Consider the following 16,375-nt stretch of genomic DNA (forward strand, 5'->3'; position numbering starts at 1 on the left):
TTTTGTTGGGCTGGTTAGCACGTTTCTCTCTTTGTTTTATTTTTTTTATTTTTCTCTTTGTATATGTATCTATCATATATAATATTATATTATAATATATATAGAAATTTGATAAAGTTTATTTATGTGAAAGTTTAAATTGATGGTTTCTTTTTCGACACATAGGAAATTTTCAATTTTTTTTTATAATAACATATAATACATTTTCTAATTTTAAGATATTTATTAAATATATATTTAAAAATTATTTAATTATAAAAAACTTTCAAATTTAAGTAGAAGACTAATTCAATTATTTTTAAGTTACTAGTAACAAAATCTAATTTAAATATATTATTTTTTAAAAATACATTTCCAAATAATCTAAATATATATCTTTTTCAATTTAAAATTTTCTAATATAATGATATATTATCTTTTAAAATAGGTTTCTTAATAATATAAATATATATTTTTTAAATCTAAAAACCTCAAATGTAGTGATATTATAAAATAAATTTCTTAATAATTTAAATATGTGTCATTTTAATTTTGAAATTTTAAAAAATAATTTTTATTTTGGGAGATTTTATAATGATTCTTTATTATTTGATTATTTTTAAATTTATCACATACATTATAAGATAATTTATTCTTTAACTATACTTTCAATATTAATTTTTTTCTCTATTATTTTAACCTTCATGCTTGCAAAGGAATGATTTTTTAACCTGTGAGATGCACAAAAAAATTTTTTTTTGAACTTTTTGATATATGAGATGCACAATTTTTTATTACATTATTTATAATTTGTGCATTCATATGTTAAAAAGTTAAAATCAATACTTTTTGCTTTTGAAATTTTTATAAAAACTTTAAATATTTTGTTTGTTCTAGAGTGTATGTATGAATCTTATAGAAAATTTTTGATAATTTGTGGATATTGGAGCAGAGAAAGACATTCGGTTTAGCACAATGGTTATTTTTTTGAAGTATTTTGACAATTGAAGGTAAAATATATTGATTTAATTATTTAGGCATTATTTGTTGGTTTTATTTATTTATTTAGAAAATATTGTATAAGCTTACTTTTAATTGTTGATTTTGTTGTGCTTTTCTTTTATTTTTTTTAATTTATAAATAAAGACAAATAATTAAAATGCAGTACTAATTCTAACATAATTATTTTATATAAAAATAAATTTATATTTTTTTATTTGAAATTAATTTTTTATAATTTAATTTTTTATAGTATTATTTTTTTCCTAGAAGTGAAATGTAAGTAGTAAAAGCATAAAGAAAATTTTTTTACCCTTGAAATCAATTATAAAATTCTGTCAATGAAAACTAACATCTTCTCATTGAAACCTTTTTACAACAAATTTTTAAAACAGTTAATACTATAATTTAAATTTAAAACTATTTCATTTCAGCTTTTAAACAATTTGTATCAAATATAAAGCTTAAAACAAGGATAAAAATTAATTTGGCAAATCTTGTGATGTTAAAGATTAAGATATTATTAAAACTCACGCAAAAAATTTATATGCGATTAAGCTATCATTTATATTATTTAAACATTTAAAACCATTGTTTTTTCTAAATAAATAAAATTTATTTTAAAATTATATAAATTTACATGTGTATAAAAAATATTGCACAAGATAGAGATAAACACAAATTTAAAGAAAATTAATTTGATGTGATGAAATTTTTAGTTTTCAATTTAATATTTTGTTGTTGTACTCAATAATACTATTTATATATAAATCTTTTGGATATTTTATTTTTCTCAAATATTATTATACATTTTGAATTTTTTAATTTTTAATTAAAAATTTTTAATTTTATTATATTTTGATATCTTAATTATATTATTTATAATTCACATATATTGAACATCTAAAGAATCAAATAATATTAATTTATATATTTAAATATATTTAAACAAATAAAGATAATTCATGCATTGTAGGAATAGCAAGCTAGTTACCATATTAATTTGTACATAAAAGGGCATACCTCTGTTTTTTTTTTTTTGTGAAAAATCTTTTTCCATTCAATCATTAATTTGTGACATTTATTTAGTATAATTTAACAATAATAATTTGTCATATCAAGTCAAAAACAAGAAGGAAAAATATTAAATTTAATGTATTAATTCAATTAATTTATATACTAATTTTAAAGAGATATCATACAATAAATTTAAAGTTTAAATTTTAACATTTACAACTTTTATTTCTATTTTCAAACTATGATATCATTTATACCAAAAAAAAAAAAAAAAAGATATAGCATTATTATTTTTCCATCATTAATCTTTAACTCAAGATTGAAAATGCATACCATTTCATTATATAATTTAAATATGATGCAATTAGTTTTGCAATGTCATTGAATGTTGGGTTTTATCTTTTTACAAGATTAATGTATGGTTGCTACTTATCTATCATTACACCATAGGATAGATATATATATATATATATATCATTAAATGAATAATTAAGCGTACAAGAAAAGATAAGGCCATATTTAGCTTCAACAATCCACTTTATCCATTGTTACTCCCTCCATCTCAAAATAATTATCCCTTATTGATTTTTTTTGGTTAAAGTAATTTCACTTTGACTTAATTTTTTGAAATATAATATTAAATTAAAATTTTAAAAAATATGTTTTAAAAAATTTAAAACTCAAAGTTTACAAATCTTATTTTTAATTTTTTTAATTTTATTATTTTATTAAAATAATGATCAAAGTTGAGTTAATTTGACAAAAAAAAAATCAATAAGAGACAATAATTTTGAAACATAGGGAATATTTTTACCATAAAGAGAAGAATTTTAAGTATTTTTAATTCTCTTATAACATTCCTTTTTATTCATTTGGAGAAAAGAATTGAATTCAATTTGTTGAATATGAGATTGTTATATATATGTATTTTTTTTGTCAAGCCAAATCTTATTTAATTTTATTAAGTGAAATAGAATTCATACATGTATAAATATTATATATTGCATGATATGCATTCAATTATGTTTTTTTACAAAAAAAAAAAAAAAAAACTTTAACTTCAAAATAAGAAAAAGTGTTGTAGATATTGAGGTTTAAATCTCATATCGACTAAATATAATTTTTTAATGATTATTATATAAATTAATTGAATTAAATTTTAAATCCATTAAATTACATTTTTGTGAACATTATATATGTTTGATATATATAACACAAATAACGCGGTTGATTCTTTTCTTTAGTGTGAAATGATATGGTCATTTATGCCGACAGCTCCGTAGATTTCTGCAATTGTGTATCTGCCAATGATCATGTATTGCTTCAGCCAACCATATCCAACTACCAATCTCTATCCAATTGAAGTGCCCTAATAAATCCATATCATAAAGAAAACAAAATACAAAAATAAAATATGATTTTTGAATAATTAAAAATTAAAATCGAAGATTTTCATGGCAAATAAGATGCATGATTTAATTTATTTTCCTATTGAACAATTATGTTAATTAAAATTGGTATATAATTTTAGTTATTTATTTCTTCATTTTTCAGCTTTTATTGATTACTTGAATGTTTTAGCATCTTTTTTAAAAAGTAATGCATAGCCGACAATCACGTGCAGACCCTTGAATCACGTGCTTTTCTCCTTTATCTTTTTTTGTTTTTTTAGCTTTTTAATTAATTATGTAATAATGGTGTTTTATACGCAAATTTTTTTTTTTTTCCTTTTCGTTGGATTACAGACCAGATTTTATGGGAAAGTCTAGATCATGGGAGACAAATCTAAAAGGCAATTGATTAACGTTTGATCTAAAACTATATATTTTTTCTTTTTTTTTTTTTTTACGAGGAGGTTTGACTGATTTTACCTAAATAAAATAAAAAATTTATGCTAAAATTAGTGTGCTATATAAATACATATGACAAATTAAAGTAGCTATAGAGAAAACATGTCACATTGTTTAGGCAGTAACATTTTTTTACACCAACAAGAAGTAGATTTACTTAATATTCATTTTTATTAGGAAAAAAATAGGAAACATATGTTATTTTTTATAAGAATAGGAAGCTTATATTATTTTTCATAATTATTGCATTACAATTGAACCTCTAAAAAAAAGTGGATTCATGTAAGAGTCAAAGTTCGATACTCGCACTTGCAATTTCTTTCTTTAATTCCGCGAAAGCTTAGGCCTTCATTTATCGAAAAAAAATATTACATTATAATTAATCCATTATAATCATTAATTGCATAAATGAAATGAGTTAATAAAAATATGGTTTAAGTTCTAACATGTTAGAACTAAAATAGTATATATCAAACTCCTTCTCGTATTTGTTTTTGTTAAAATTTTCTATATTTTTCGGTTACGTATATCATTAATTGGAATTTTAGTTTATAAAAAGGACTATTAGTGCTAATAGAGACCCACAAATAAACTCAATTAAGTTAAAGTGATTATCAATTCAATTATTGTAATTGTATATATAGATTATAAAGATTAAGATGCAATTATGATGTGATTAACTTGATTGAGTCATTAAACCAACTTTAAGGATCAATTCTCAAAGGTCAACCCCAATAACAAGTCCCTATATATAATTATATATTTTTTCTAATATATTTTCTCATTCATTTTTGTAAAATTGTCAACTCTAAAAAAATTGGATAATAATGATCTTTTGAAGAAATTTTATTTTAGAAAAAAAAATGAAAAGTTAAATACATAAAATTTAACCTTATTCTTAATTGAAATCTAAGAAAAAAATGTTGTGTATATCTAACTAGTACTGTACAAGTAACCAAATTCAAACATTTTTAGCTGTCAAATCAATAGTTTTAAGCACTTGATTTATTTTTAAGAGTTTGAAAATTTTAATATTAATAAAAAAATTATCTCATATAGTTAAAGTAAATGAAGTATTTAAATTTCACCATGGGTTAAAAAAAAATCTTACTATTATAATTAAAAATATTGATTCCCAAAACCAAGCCAATAGTGAATATGTAATCTAATTATATTAACTTCAAATATAGAACATTTTTCCCTACTCCCCAACAATAATGAGGCAAATTTACACATTAGCTCCATAGACCTTGGTTGGATTCTCCTATTTATCATATAGCCTAGGTATGGAATCAAACCAAGTTAAAGCCCTAAAATATGGTCCTTTCCATTTATGAATATTTATGTGTAATCAAACTAAAGATTAACTAGTGCTTATAGAATTTAGCCCTAAAATGATATGATAACATATCATTGAAATTGATATTTAGAAGTTATGAGCTGAAAAGAATTTATACGTAAAATATCATTTTTAATTAAATAAATATTAATATAAGATAAAAAAGATAGATTAAAATTTTTAAAAATAATGTGATAGCACATCGTCCAAATAAATCATTTGAGAATGAAAGCTATACAAGAGGAATAGATCAATTATAATTTTTATTTCATAATGTCTTAGCTCATTTAAGCCTTTTTTTTTCTTGAACCAAAAATTTCCAAAACAATCTAAAATTTTTCTCAAAATCTTTCACCTCTTTAATCAATTGTGCAATCCTTTACACATTTTAGGTATGAAAACCAGACATTGGTGCTTGGTCAAAAAAAAAAAAAAAGATGCTAGTTTTTGGAAGGGTTAGGTAGTTAGGTTAATGATGATGAGAAATGTTGGGTTGGAAAGTGATCCATACATAGTAATTATGGTGAGACCCTTTTTTCACTTTAGGCCTGCTGCATGCATTTTTTCCACTTTAAAGAGACGTTTCCTTCCATTTTTAGCCCCACTTCTCCCCCCTTTATTTCAGTCCTTGCTTCCTCACTTTACTTTTGCCCCTTTATGTTTGTTCTCCTATATTGACTTGGTAGTCAACGATAATCTGAATTAAAAACCCTTTTTTATTTTTAGATTTGTATTTAGGGTAAAAGCTAAATTTCAACAACGTAGTGATAAATTAAATTTATTATTCATATTTAAGCATGTGTAATTTTTTTATAAAGCGTTTGGTAGCTTAAATTTTGTTTAAATTTTATCTTTTTTTAAATAATTTTAATAAATATATTAATTTTACCCCTATCCAATAAAATTTTGATTTTTTTACTTGAATAAAGATAAAAATAAGTATTATATTGTGGGAATGGTTACGAAGATTAAGTATAATTTTAATTTTTTTATTAAATATAAAAATAAGGACGGATAATATAGTATCTTTTTCATATTTGTATCTGTACCCATATTTTACATATATATTATATATATTTGATAAATAAATTTTTATTAAATAATATAAATTATTATTTTAGATTAATTAGAAGTAACATATTTCTATTTAAAATATATATTAATATATTTATAAAAATTACATAAGTACTTAAAAAATTAAAATTTTTTATTTTTATTTTTTAAAAAGATATAAATAAGAAAATTATCCAACTGAATTAATTATTTTTGTGTACAAAATAAGTGTAATTTTAACATTGTATGAACAATTTGACCATCATCTCAAGTTATGAAAGATAAATTTGGAATTCATTCATTTATGTTTATGGTACTTCTCTATGCTTCATCTTAACGTTTTCCCAAAGCCAAAATAATTCAACTTTCTTCTAACAAGATTAGATAGATAAACTTTAAAGGTGACAGTGAGAAAATGGCATTAAAGACACTAATTATGTCTCTAATAATTTTGGTGGGTTGGGTTGCTCAAGCTTTGCACTGTATAATTTTGGACACCTATGCTTGAACTTTTAAATTGTTTTGAACTAATTAATTCTTAATTTCCAATATAAGCCTTATCATTTGAAGACCTAACTTGAATATATAATATATAATTAATTTATTTTATATATAGTACATATACAAATACAATGTATGTAATATGTATTAAGTTAATTTCTATAATTTTAATAAATTTTATTTTGTAACATTTAGTTATTTTTAACATTTTTTTGAAATAATAATTCTCTATAACATTATATACAAAATTCAAATTTAGCTACACATTTGGGTTTCAAAGGTTACACTATTCAAATTCGACCCTACTCTAAATCCTAATTTTCTTAGGCTATGGCAAGCTTGTAGCCAAAATAAAAATATCCATGAGTCAAGTCAAATTAAATCAGGATAAATTGATTGATCAGAAACTCGATCAAGAATAATATATCGGGCTTTTTTAAATTAAAAAATATTAATATTCAAATATTTTTAAAAATAATATTCAATTTATAAGATAAGGGTGGATAAATCTTTAAATTCAAATTTAAAAAAGATTTATTAACATTAAAATAACATCTCAAGCTAAGCTGAATTAAACTTAAATTAAAAATTTATGTTCAAAATTCAACTCTAATCAAGCTTGATAAGCGACCAGTCCGACCTATGTACAAGTCTAAGCCAAGGGATATTAGTATTAATACATGAACGCTCTCTAAATGTTATAATATAAGAAATTTAATTTTGGTAGTATTTATGACATCTTGTCAAATGTCAAACAATATATTTTTATCTTCAATTTTACGCAACGTCGTCGTTTGCATCCATGATTTGATTAGACCTTGCCTTTCCTTCCCATAAAGCCTCACCAAACTGCAATTCCCAATATACCTTTCGTTAAAACCGCAATCAACGGCCAAAAGCACAGGGAAATCAGTCCTGACATGCGAATCCAATCTCATGGTAGCATGCTGCTGTGTCATCATTTTATTGGTGTAAACTCAAAACCCTTGACCCACCAACTCTGACTCATCATCCCAGCAACAAATATCCATCGAACATGTCAGTAACACTTCGACATTCAAACTCATTGAATCAAAAAAATAAATAAATAAATGAAAAAATTGAAAAGAAAAAGAAAATCACTTTGCCACCTTTTCTCTCTCTTTCACCTAGTGGGACTATGGACATAATCATAGCAAACTCACTCTAGAATTCTTGATTTCTCATAATGTAGTCTTTTTTTTTTTTCTTTTTCATCTTTAAAGCTGAACTTGCACACCCTTTAAAAAGAGACCTTTCTCTTTTGCGTTACACTCACATCCACATTAACATTTTCACATTGTTATTCACTCTCTAGCGAAGCTTATTTGTGTGCATATGCAATGGCAGAAGAACCTCAGTACTCACCCATGGAAGGGGTGCCGGGTACACCCGGTATCAGGGAGGTGAGGCCCGAGTCCGGCTCTGAGAATTTCGGGTTTTGCACCGAGAAATGTCATGTGTCCCCGTCGTGTGGGTATCCAAACCCGGGAATAAGGAGGGTGAGCTTGAGGGCTGAGATTGACACTTCTCCGCCTTTCGGATCGGTTAAGGAGGCTGTGACCCGGTTTGGTGGCAGCGGACCTTGGATACCATCGTACAAGTTTGGAGACCCATATGTAAGTATTTATCTACTTTTGGTTTGACTATGATGTAAGAAAAAATGTGCTTTGTTCTGTTGTGTGGTTTGTCTTAATGGAATATATACATGCATGCAGTCCCAAAAATAGTTTCAATAATATGATCTTATGAAGTTTAACTTATAAAAACAAAAAGAAAAAAAATGTTTGTAGTAAGTTAGTGGTTGTCTAGATTATATATGGCTGTTTGAAAATGGCATAGCTTACTAATTGAGATGTCAGCTTCTGTTAATTTTCAGATTTAGATGATATATTTTTCCCAATGAAAATGCAGGGGAAATCATGAAACTTCAACCTGCTTCATCAATTTAGACTGCAATATGCATGTATCATTTATTCGCAAATTTCCTCACATTCTATGTTCTGTTTTCCAGTTCTTGTTAATGTATTTCTGATAGATAATAAATTTGATATGAGCAGCATGGAATTGAAGAGTTTGACATAAAGAAAGTGGAGGAACAAGCAGCAGAGTTGGAGAAGGATCTGATTGTGAAAGAATTGGAGACCCTGGATGTGCTTGAAGAACTAGGAACTACAAAAAGGATTGTAGAAGAATTAAAGAGACAGCTCCAAAATGAAGCTTTGAAATGCATGACCAGTACTCCAGACTTGAATTCAGATGAACACATGCCTGCTCCATCTATCAAAGAAATGAACAAGGAACATTATGAACAGATCAGAATTGGGAGTTCAAGCCCGTGCCCTATTTCGTCTCCTGATTTGATCTTGATGGAGTTGAAACAAGCAAAATTGAGCCTTGGTAAAACTATAAATGATCTTGGGATGATTCAAACTTCTGTTGAGTCTCTAAATAAGAAAATGAAGAAAGAGAAAACTTTACTTGAAAAGACCAAAGAGAGGCTAACTTCTAAGTTTGCAGGGGTGACATCTCTAGAGGAGGAGCTAAAACGAGTGAGGGTGAAACCACAGATTACCAACAATGTGGAAGCCAACCATGGGAAATTCCAGAACTCTTCAAACATTTTAAGACCACCTTTTCACAACAATGCCAAGCCTGAGCAGTTTAAGAAAATGGTTGATCCTGCAAAAACTGAAGTTCCAAGAGGAATTCCACTGCCAGGAAATGATCAAAACAAGCCCTGTATAAAAACTGCTGAAATGAGGTGGGTTGCAGCAAAGAAGATGGAGGAAGCAGCCAGGGCAGCAGAGGCTCTTGCTCTTGTTGAAATGAATGCCCTTGTTGGAATGAAGGGTTTGTCAAGCAATGAGAACTCATCAGGATTTTCCTTGCCAGAGCCTGAGCCATCACCTCTAACCCCGAAAGTTCATAGGGCAGAAGAGGTTTCAAAAAGGAAAGTAATTCATGCAATGAACAAGTTTGCTGAAGCAAATATCTCCAAACTTTCAATCCTGAGGAAGCTAGAGGAAGCTTCAGAAGAAGTTAAACATAGTAAAGAAGCATTGGAAGAAGCTCTTAATAGATTGGAAATCGCAAACAGGAAGCAACTTGATGCTGAAGAGGCTCTCAAGAGATGGATTCCAGAGCAAGAACAGAACAAACAGGTTGTTTACAATGCGACCAAGATCAACAATTTCCATCCACCTTATCCTCATAATCAGCATCAGCATCCTCCTCGATCTCCATTACATGATCTGATGAACATGCAAAATCCAACAACGGATGATGAATCAAACCCTGTTTTAAGGCCAACAGTTTCAATGAGGGATATCTTGAGCAGGAAACAAATTACTCCTGAAGAATGTGCTGTGAGAAGGCCTAATGAAGGCCACAGTACTGAAAGGCAAAAGGTAGCTTTGAGCCAAATGCTTCATGAGCTAAGGGAAGATCTGACATTAGTTCCTTCAAAACCTGTTCAAAAAGATCATGGAGATAATGATCAAAAGCAGTACTTCACCCAGAGGAGAAAGTTTGGGTTCATCCACATATCCCTACCATTGGCAAAGCAAAGCAGGAAGAAACCACAAGCTCTAAACACAATGTGATTCAATAGGATAAATTTGTACTACTAAATATTAATCTGTGGTCATATGCTAATATTTTTTATTCTGTTTGCTTCATTTGTTTGTGTTGCTTTTGGGTGATTATTTTTTTATGTTCTTGGCATCTTTGGATATTTGTTTTGAAATTTGTCTTTGCTGTAAAGGTTTTCTATAATTTTGTCCATGTATTCTGCGATCTGCCCTGAAATATTGATGGGATAGAATATCATGTTTACGAATGTTAATGGTGAGGGTACGAGACTATAGATATTTTTCATTTTCATCTTTAGTTTTTTTTTATTATTATTATTATTATACTTGAATGTTTTAAATAAAACAAAATTTATTTTTTTAACTTTTTTATTATTTTTATTTTACACTTTTATATAATTTTTTAAATATATATTTTTAAATAAAAATATATTAAATTCAATTAATTTAAAATAATAATTTATATTATTAAATAAAATTTTATTTACTAAATATATAAAATATGGATATGAGTACAAAATGATTGTTATATTAATCTTCCCTATACTTAATAAATATTTTGAAACCATACCCTCATCTCGTCTTTAAAATTTAATATTCATTTTCATCCTTATTAAAATAAAAATTTAAATTCTCCATTATATATAGGTAATATTAACATCGCTACTCATGTTATCTATATATATCATGCATTAGGCTGAAACACATTCTAGGAAAAACAGCTTCATGGAGTGGGTTAAAGCCAAGAGAAAAGCACCGGCTGCACCATAATATCTGCACCATAATATAAACAAAAGATTGCATCAAGGAATTTATTTTACAATATTAAAATTGAATTTTTCATGAAATTAGGGAACAAAAAATAGAAAATAAATTACTACCTCTTCTTCTCTGATCATGCACGTTCATTTTGACATCAATAAGTATGTTCCTGTCACACTTCACGTTGCACAAAAGTTTATCTATCCAATCATCTCCCTTCTTGAATGGAAATATTAAATTATTATTATTTTATTTTATTATGTATCAAATATAATTTATAATTTTTAAATAAAAAATATGATAAAAAAATTTAGTTTAAGAATTGATGAAAAATGCATTTTGCAATGAATGAAAAAAAAAAAAAAAATCCTTTTGCATGCTATGATTGAAGCACTAGGAGTACACCCAAGACACTCGTCGACCACTTGACACTATCTTAGATCTACAAACAAGTGGATTGTTCACTTGAAATATATTTTTATTTTTTAAACTTTTATTTCTTCTACAATTTTATTCTTGTAACTAGCCAATTCTAACATCCTACTAACCTTCAATTCCATTTTTATACTTCCGAACCAATTTTAATTCACACTAGCCTTCTTTTCTTTTTAGATATTTGTACCAATTTTAATTCCCACTAGCCTTCGTTTCTTTTAGATATTTGTTATGACACTAGATGAGGCTCTTATTTTTTTAAAGATTCATAATTACAGTAGTGGTCTCATCATTACTTCTGGCTCTCGACCCACTTCAGCACATATCTTTAGAAACCATCCTTTCTGGACTTCAGCTTGGGACTTCTGATTCAAAATTAATCCTATGTACTCTTTGATTTTTGGCTTAAAATTGATCACCAAGATAACTATTCAAGATGCCAATAATAAAAGCTACAATTGCTAAGATCCTTTCCAAACTTGAGAAATAAAAACAATTTTTTGAAAGATGAAAAAATTTTTATCAGGTAAACAGTAAAATAAACTAAAACACTATGCAAAAAATCCATGCAAATTTAAAAAATTAACATTCAATATTAACAAAATATAATAGCTAAACAGTTCAGTATCAAAAGAAATTCAACTTGATCTAAAACATCCAAAAAATTAAAGCAATCAGTAAGATAAAAAACCACCTAATTTGAGCAATTAATAAAGCAGAAACCACCTATAAAAAATAACATGATAAGAAAAATATAAAAAAAAAATTAATCAAATAATTGGGGAACATTTCCTGTGTATTTTTGAATGAAGAAATGAAAGAAACCACCTATAAAAAATAACATGATAAAAAATCAATCAAATGACCTGGGAACATTTTCTGTATATTTTTATAATAAAGAAATGAAAAAATTAAGCAAATTTAATTATTTAACTCATCGTCTAGTACGAAATATTCAATAAAAAAAAAAAAACTTCATTCTTTAAATCACTTTATTTTTTTAAAGTTATATTATTCAGCATAGAGTTGTAAAAACTTTGCCTCTTCCAACCAATGAAAGCAGTGTAATTGAAAATAATACGTATAATTGAAAATAATTACATATACCAAAAATTAAGTAGATGATTTGAATGCAAAAACTTTGATAATGTAAAGAGAATTACACTTACAGTTATAAAATAATCGATCAAAGTAAATAACAGATAAATAAGGTCTTTGTAAACGAAATCCAAAAATTGTTGTTGTCTGAATTAATTAAAAAAAATATTAATGCCAATTAAAGCTCAATAATTTAAGACTCAATCAAACAACAAGATAAGGAATTCCAAAATTTTAAACAAGTTAACTTAAAAGAATTTATAACTTGCATATAGCTTGCAAAGAGTGTTTGGAATAGTTGTCAAATCTCAATTGATTTGATAAAAGATAAGTTTAAGATTTTTTTTGAGAATGACTAAATATTGCTTGATAGTAAGAAAACTTATAAGAAAAGAATTTTAGAAGGAAAAATATTTTTAATAAGCAAGTTAATATACTTATAAATAATGGAAGATATGAGAAAAAGATATAAAAGAATTTATATATTTATAAATAAAGAGTTTTATGGGATAGACATCTTATAAGACTAGAAGAGATTAAGAGAGTTAATGTGGGTGTATTTGTTTTGAAGTGGATTAGAGAATATTGAGAGGGTTTACCCTTTATTTTGAAGTGGACTAGAGAAGATTCAGAATATCTACCTGAGTATGTATGTATATGTGAATGTTTGATTTGAGATTATTAGAGATCAATTGGGATGGTTACGGATTAGTTTAGGATTGTTAAATTTTAGTTTGGGATTAAGATTAGATGTTTTTAATTTTCTATAACTAGTAAATTTTTTTTCATTCATAGAAATAGATAAGTTGAGTATCAAACTATATTAAATTGTTATTTTTTGTGTGGATAATTTTATGATTTAATTTTGATTCTGCTTGCTTGGGTGATTTATTGAATAAGGATTTTAACCTAATAACTAGTATCCAAGCGAAAGTTTGAGATCTAAGAAGAGGTAAGCTTATAGGAACTTAATTCAAATAAAAAGTTTGAGTTTGTATATTAAGATATTGATTTACATAAAGCTTAAAAACATATAATAGTAGTTTGTTACAAGATTTTCATTAGATCAACTGTGATGGTTATAGATTAGTTTAGGATTGTTAAATTTCAGTTTAAGATTGAGATTGTATGTTTGTAATTTTCTACAACTAGTGCTTTTTTTTTCATTTGTAGAGGTAGATAAGTTGAGTATTAAACTACGTTAAATTGTTAAATTTTACGATTTAATTCTGATTCTGCTTGCTTAGGTGATTTGTTGAATAAGGATTTTAACCTAACAACTAGTATCCAAGCGAAAGTTTGAGATCTAAGAAGAGGTAAGCTTATAGGAGCTTAATTCAAATAAAAAGTTTGAGTTTGTATATTGAGAGATTGATTAACATAAAGCATGAAGACATATAATAGTAGTTTGTTATAAGACTTTCATTAGATCAATTAGGATGGTTAGAGATTAGTTTAGGATTATTAAATTTCAATTTATGATTGAGATTGTATGTTTGTAATTTTCTACAACCAGTGAATTTTTTTTCATCCGTAGAGGTAGATAAGTTAAGTATCAAATTATGTTAAATTGTTGTTTCTTGTGTGGATAATTTTATGATTTAATTTTGTTCTACTTGCTTGGGTGATTTATTGAATAAGGATTTTAAGCTAACAACTAGTATCAAAGTGAAAGTTTAAGATTTGAGAAAAGGCAAGCTCATCGGACCTTGATTCAAGGAAAAAGTTTGAGTTCGTATATTGAAAGATTGATTTACGTAAAACGTAAAGACATATAATAGTAGTTTGTTACAAGACTTTCATTACGTATGTAATCAATTATGTATTAAATGATTATTTGATAGAATATAAATAAAAATAGAGATTGTTGAAAATAATGACTTAAATCCTAATAGATTTGGGAGTTAATAACATTCGTAGTTCTTAGATTTGACATAAATTTTATTTTGGTCCCTAAACTTTAAAAAGTTCTAATCAATCTTTAATTGTCCAAAGTTATCCTATTTTGATCTTTTCATCTATGGAACTGTTAAAAATTGAAAGCAAATGCTAGATGACACCACATGATGATGTTAACTAGCATCTCAAGTGGCAGATGAAGACCAAAATAAAATTTTCTCAAAGTTTAAGGACCGAAGATAAACTATCTAATAAATTTTATAAACTTCATATATTTTATAAAATATTAAGTTTAAAAGTATATTTTTATATTTTTGTTGTAATATAATTTATTACTTTTATTTTTTTTTTAATAGAAAATAGTTTTTTAGAAATTAAATTAAGTTAAAAATCAAAATTTTTTTTTTAAAAATTCAATATCATTTTAAAAACAAAAAAATATTTTCTATTAAAAATATTATTTTACTTATATATCATAATAAAAATATTATTTTCTATTCTTAAAATATATTTTAAAAATATTAAATATCTTTTATTTTCCTTTTTCAAATATATTTATAAAAATAAAAAAAGGAAAATATAAAAATAATTCAAGAAAAAATTGATTTTTATATATTTCAAATATATTTTATAGAAATCTATAATTAAAAATATTTTTTATTTTTATTATGAGATGATTTATCAATTAAATAATATTTTTAATAGAAAATAGATTTTTAAAAAATTAAAATTAAGTTGAAATTTTCAAAATAATTTTTCCTAAAATTACATATCATTTTAGAAAATCAAGCAAAAATTTTTATACTAGTTTAAGAAATTAAATAAAAACTTTATAACATGTTAAAATATTATGTAAAAATTTTTTAGATCATTTTCAAAAATAGATTTATTAATCTATTCAAAAATATAAAAACTTTATATTCATATAAAATAAAAAATATAATTTAAATTTTTTTTATTTTTGATTTTTTATAAAATGTATTTTATAAAATATATTTAAAAAAGAAAAATAAAAGATATTTAATATTTCAAAAATAAATTTTTTGGATTGAAAATAATATGTTTTGTTTTGACTTATGAGCAAAATAATATTTTTAATAGTTTTTTTTTTGTTTTTAAAATGTATTAAATTTTTAGAAAAGGAATTTGAAAATTTTAACTTAATTTTAAGTTTTGAATATCTATTTTCTATTTAAAATAAAATCTATTTAATAAGTTATATTATAACAAAAAATATGCAAATGTAAATATAAATTTAATATTTTTATAGCATATGTATAAAATATATAAAATTTTGAGATAATTTCATTTTTGATCCTTAAACTTTAAGAGAATTCTATTTTGATTCCTTATCTATCACATGAGATGTTAGCTGATATCATCATCTGATGCTAGTTGGCATTTGCTATTAATTTAGACAGTTCCATAGATGAAAGGATAAATATAAGACAATTTTGGACAAGTACGGATCCGATTAAAACTTTTGAAGTTTAGGGATTAAAATAAACTTTGGGTCAAAATTTAAGGACTACGAGTGCTATTAACCTTATTTTGGAAAAGATAAGTTTGAGATTTTTTTGAAAATTAGCTAGATATTACTTGATGAATAAGAAAATTATAAGAGAAAAATAAAAAAAAAAGATTCTTAATACGCAAATTAATATGCTTATAAATAGTAAGACTTTTAATAAGATTAGGTATAAGAAAAAGATATAAAAGATTTATAAAGTTTTATGGATAGACACCTCATAAAATTAGAGAAAATTGAAATGGTTTATATAGGTATGTATATATATATATGTGTGTGTGTGTGTGTGAATGTTTGATTTGGG

The 16,375-nt window shown here is 24.9% G+C and overlaps 1 protein-coding gene across 2 annotated transcripts; it reads left to right on the top strand.

The window, feature by feature from the left end:
* The first annotated feature begins 8,014 nt into the window (after window positions 1-8,014).
* Window positions 8,015-10,591, top strand: LOC111309672 (WEB family protein At2g40480-like). 2 transcript variants are annotated; one of them, XM_089748917.1, is made up of 3 exons: window positions 8,015-8,375; window positions 8,817-9,156; window positions 9,277-10,591. In XM_089748917.1, the coding sequence occupies exons 1-3, from the start codon at window positions 8,100-8,102 to the stop codon at window positions 10,359-10,361; spliced, it is 1,701 nt and encodes a 566-aa protein (XP_089605043.1). In that variant the 5' UTR covers window positions 8,015-8,099; the 3' UTR covers window positions 10,362-10,591. The 2 variants fall into 2 exon arrangements, with proteins under 2 accessions (XP_089605043.1, XP_089605044.1); XM_089748918.1 differs by having other exon boundaries at window positions 8,016-8,375; window positions 8,817-10,591.
* Window positions 10,592-16,375: the final 5,784 nt, after the last annotated feature.

The sequence above is a fragment of the Durio zibethinus genome, chromosome 19 (assembly GCF_047325235.1).
Source record: "Durio zibethinus cultivar Kanyao isolate XHJ-2024 chromosome 19, ASM4732523v1, whole genome shotgun sequence".
Taxonomy (NCBI): Eukaryota; Viridiplantae; Streptophyta; class Magnoliopsida; order Malvales; family Malvaceae; genus Durio; species Durio zibethinus.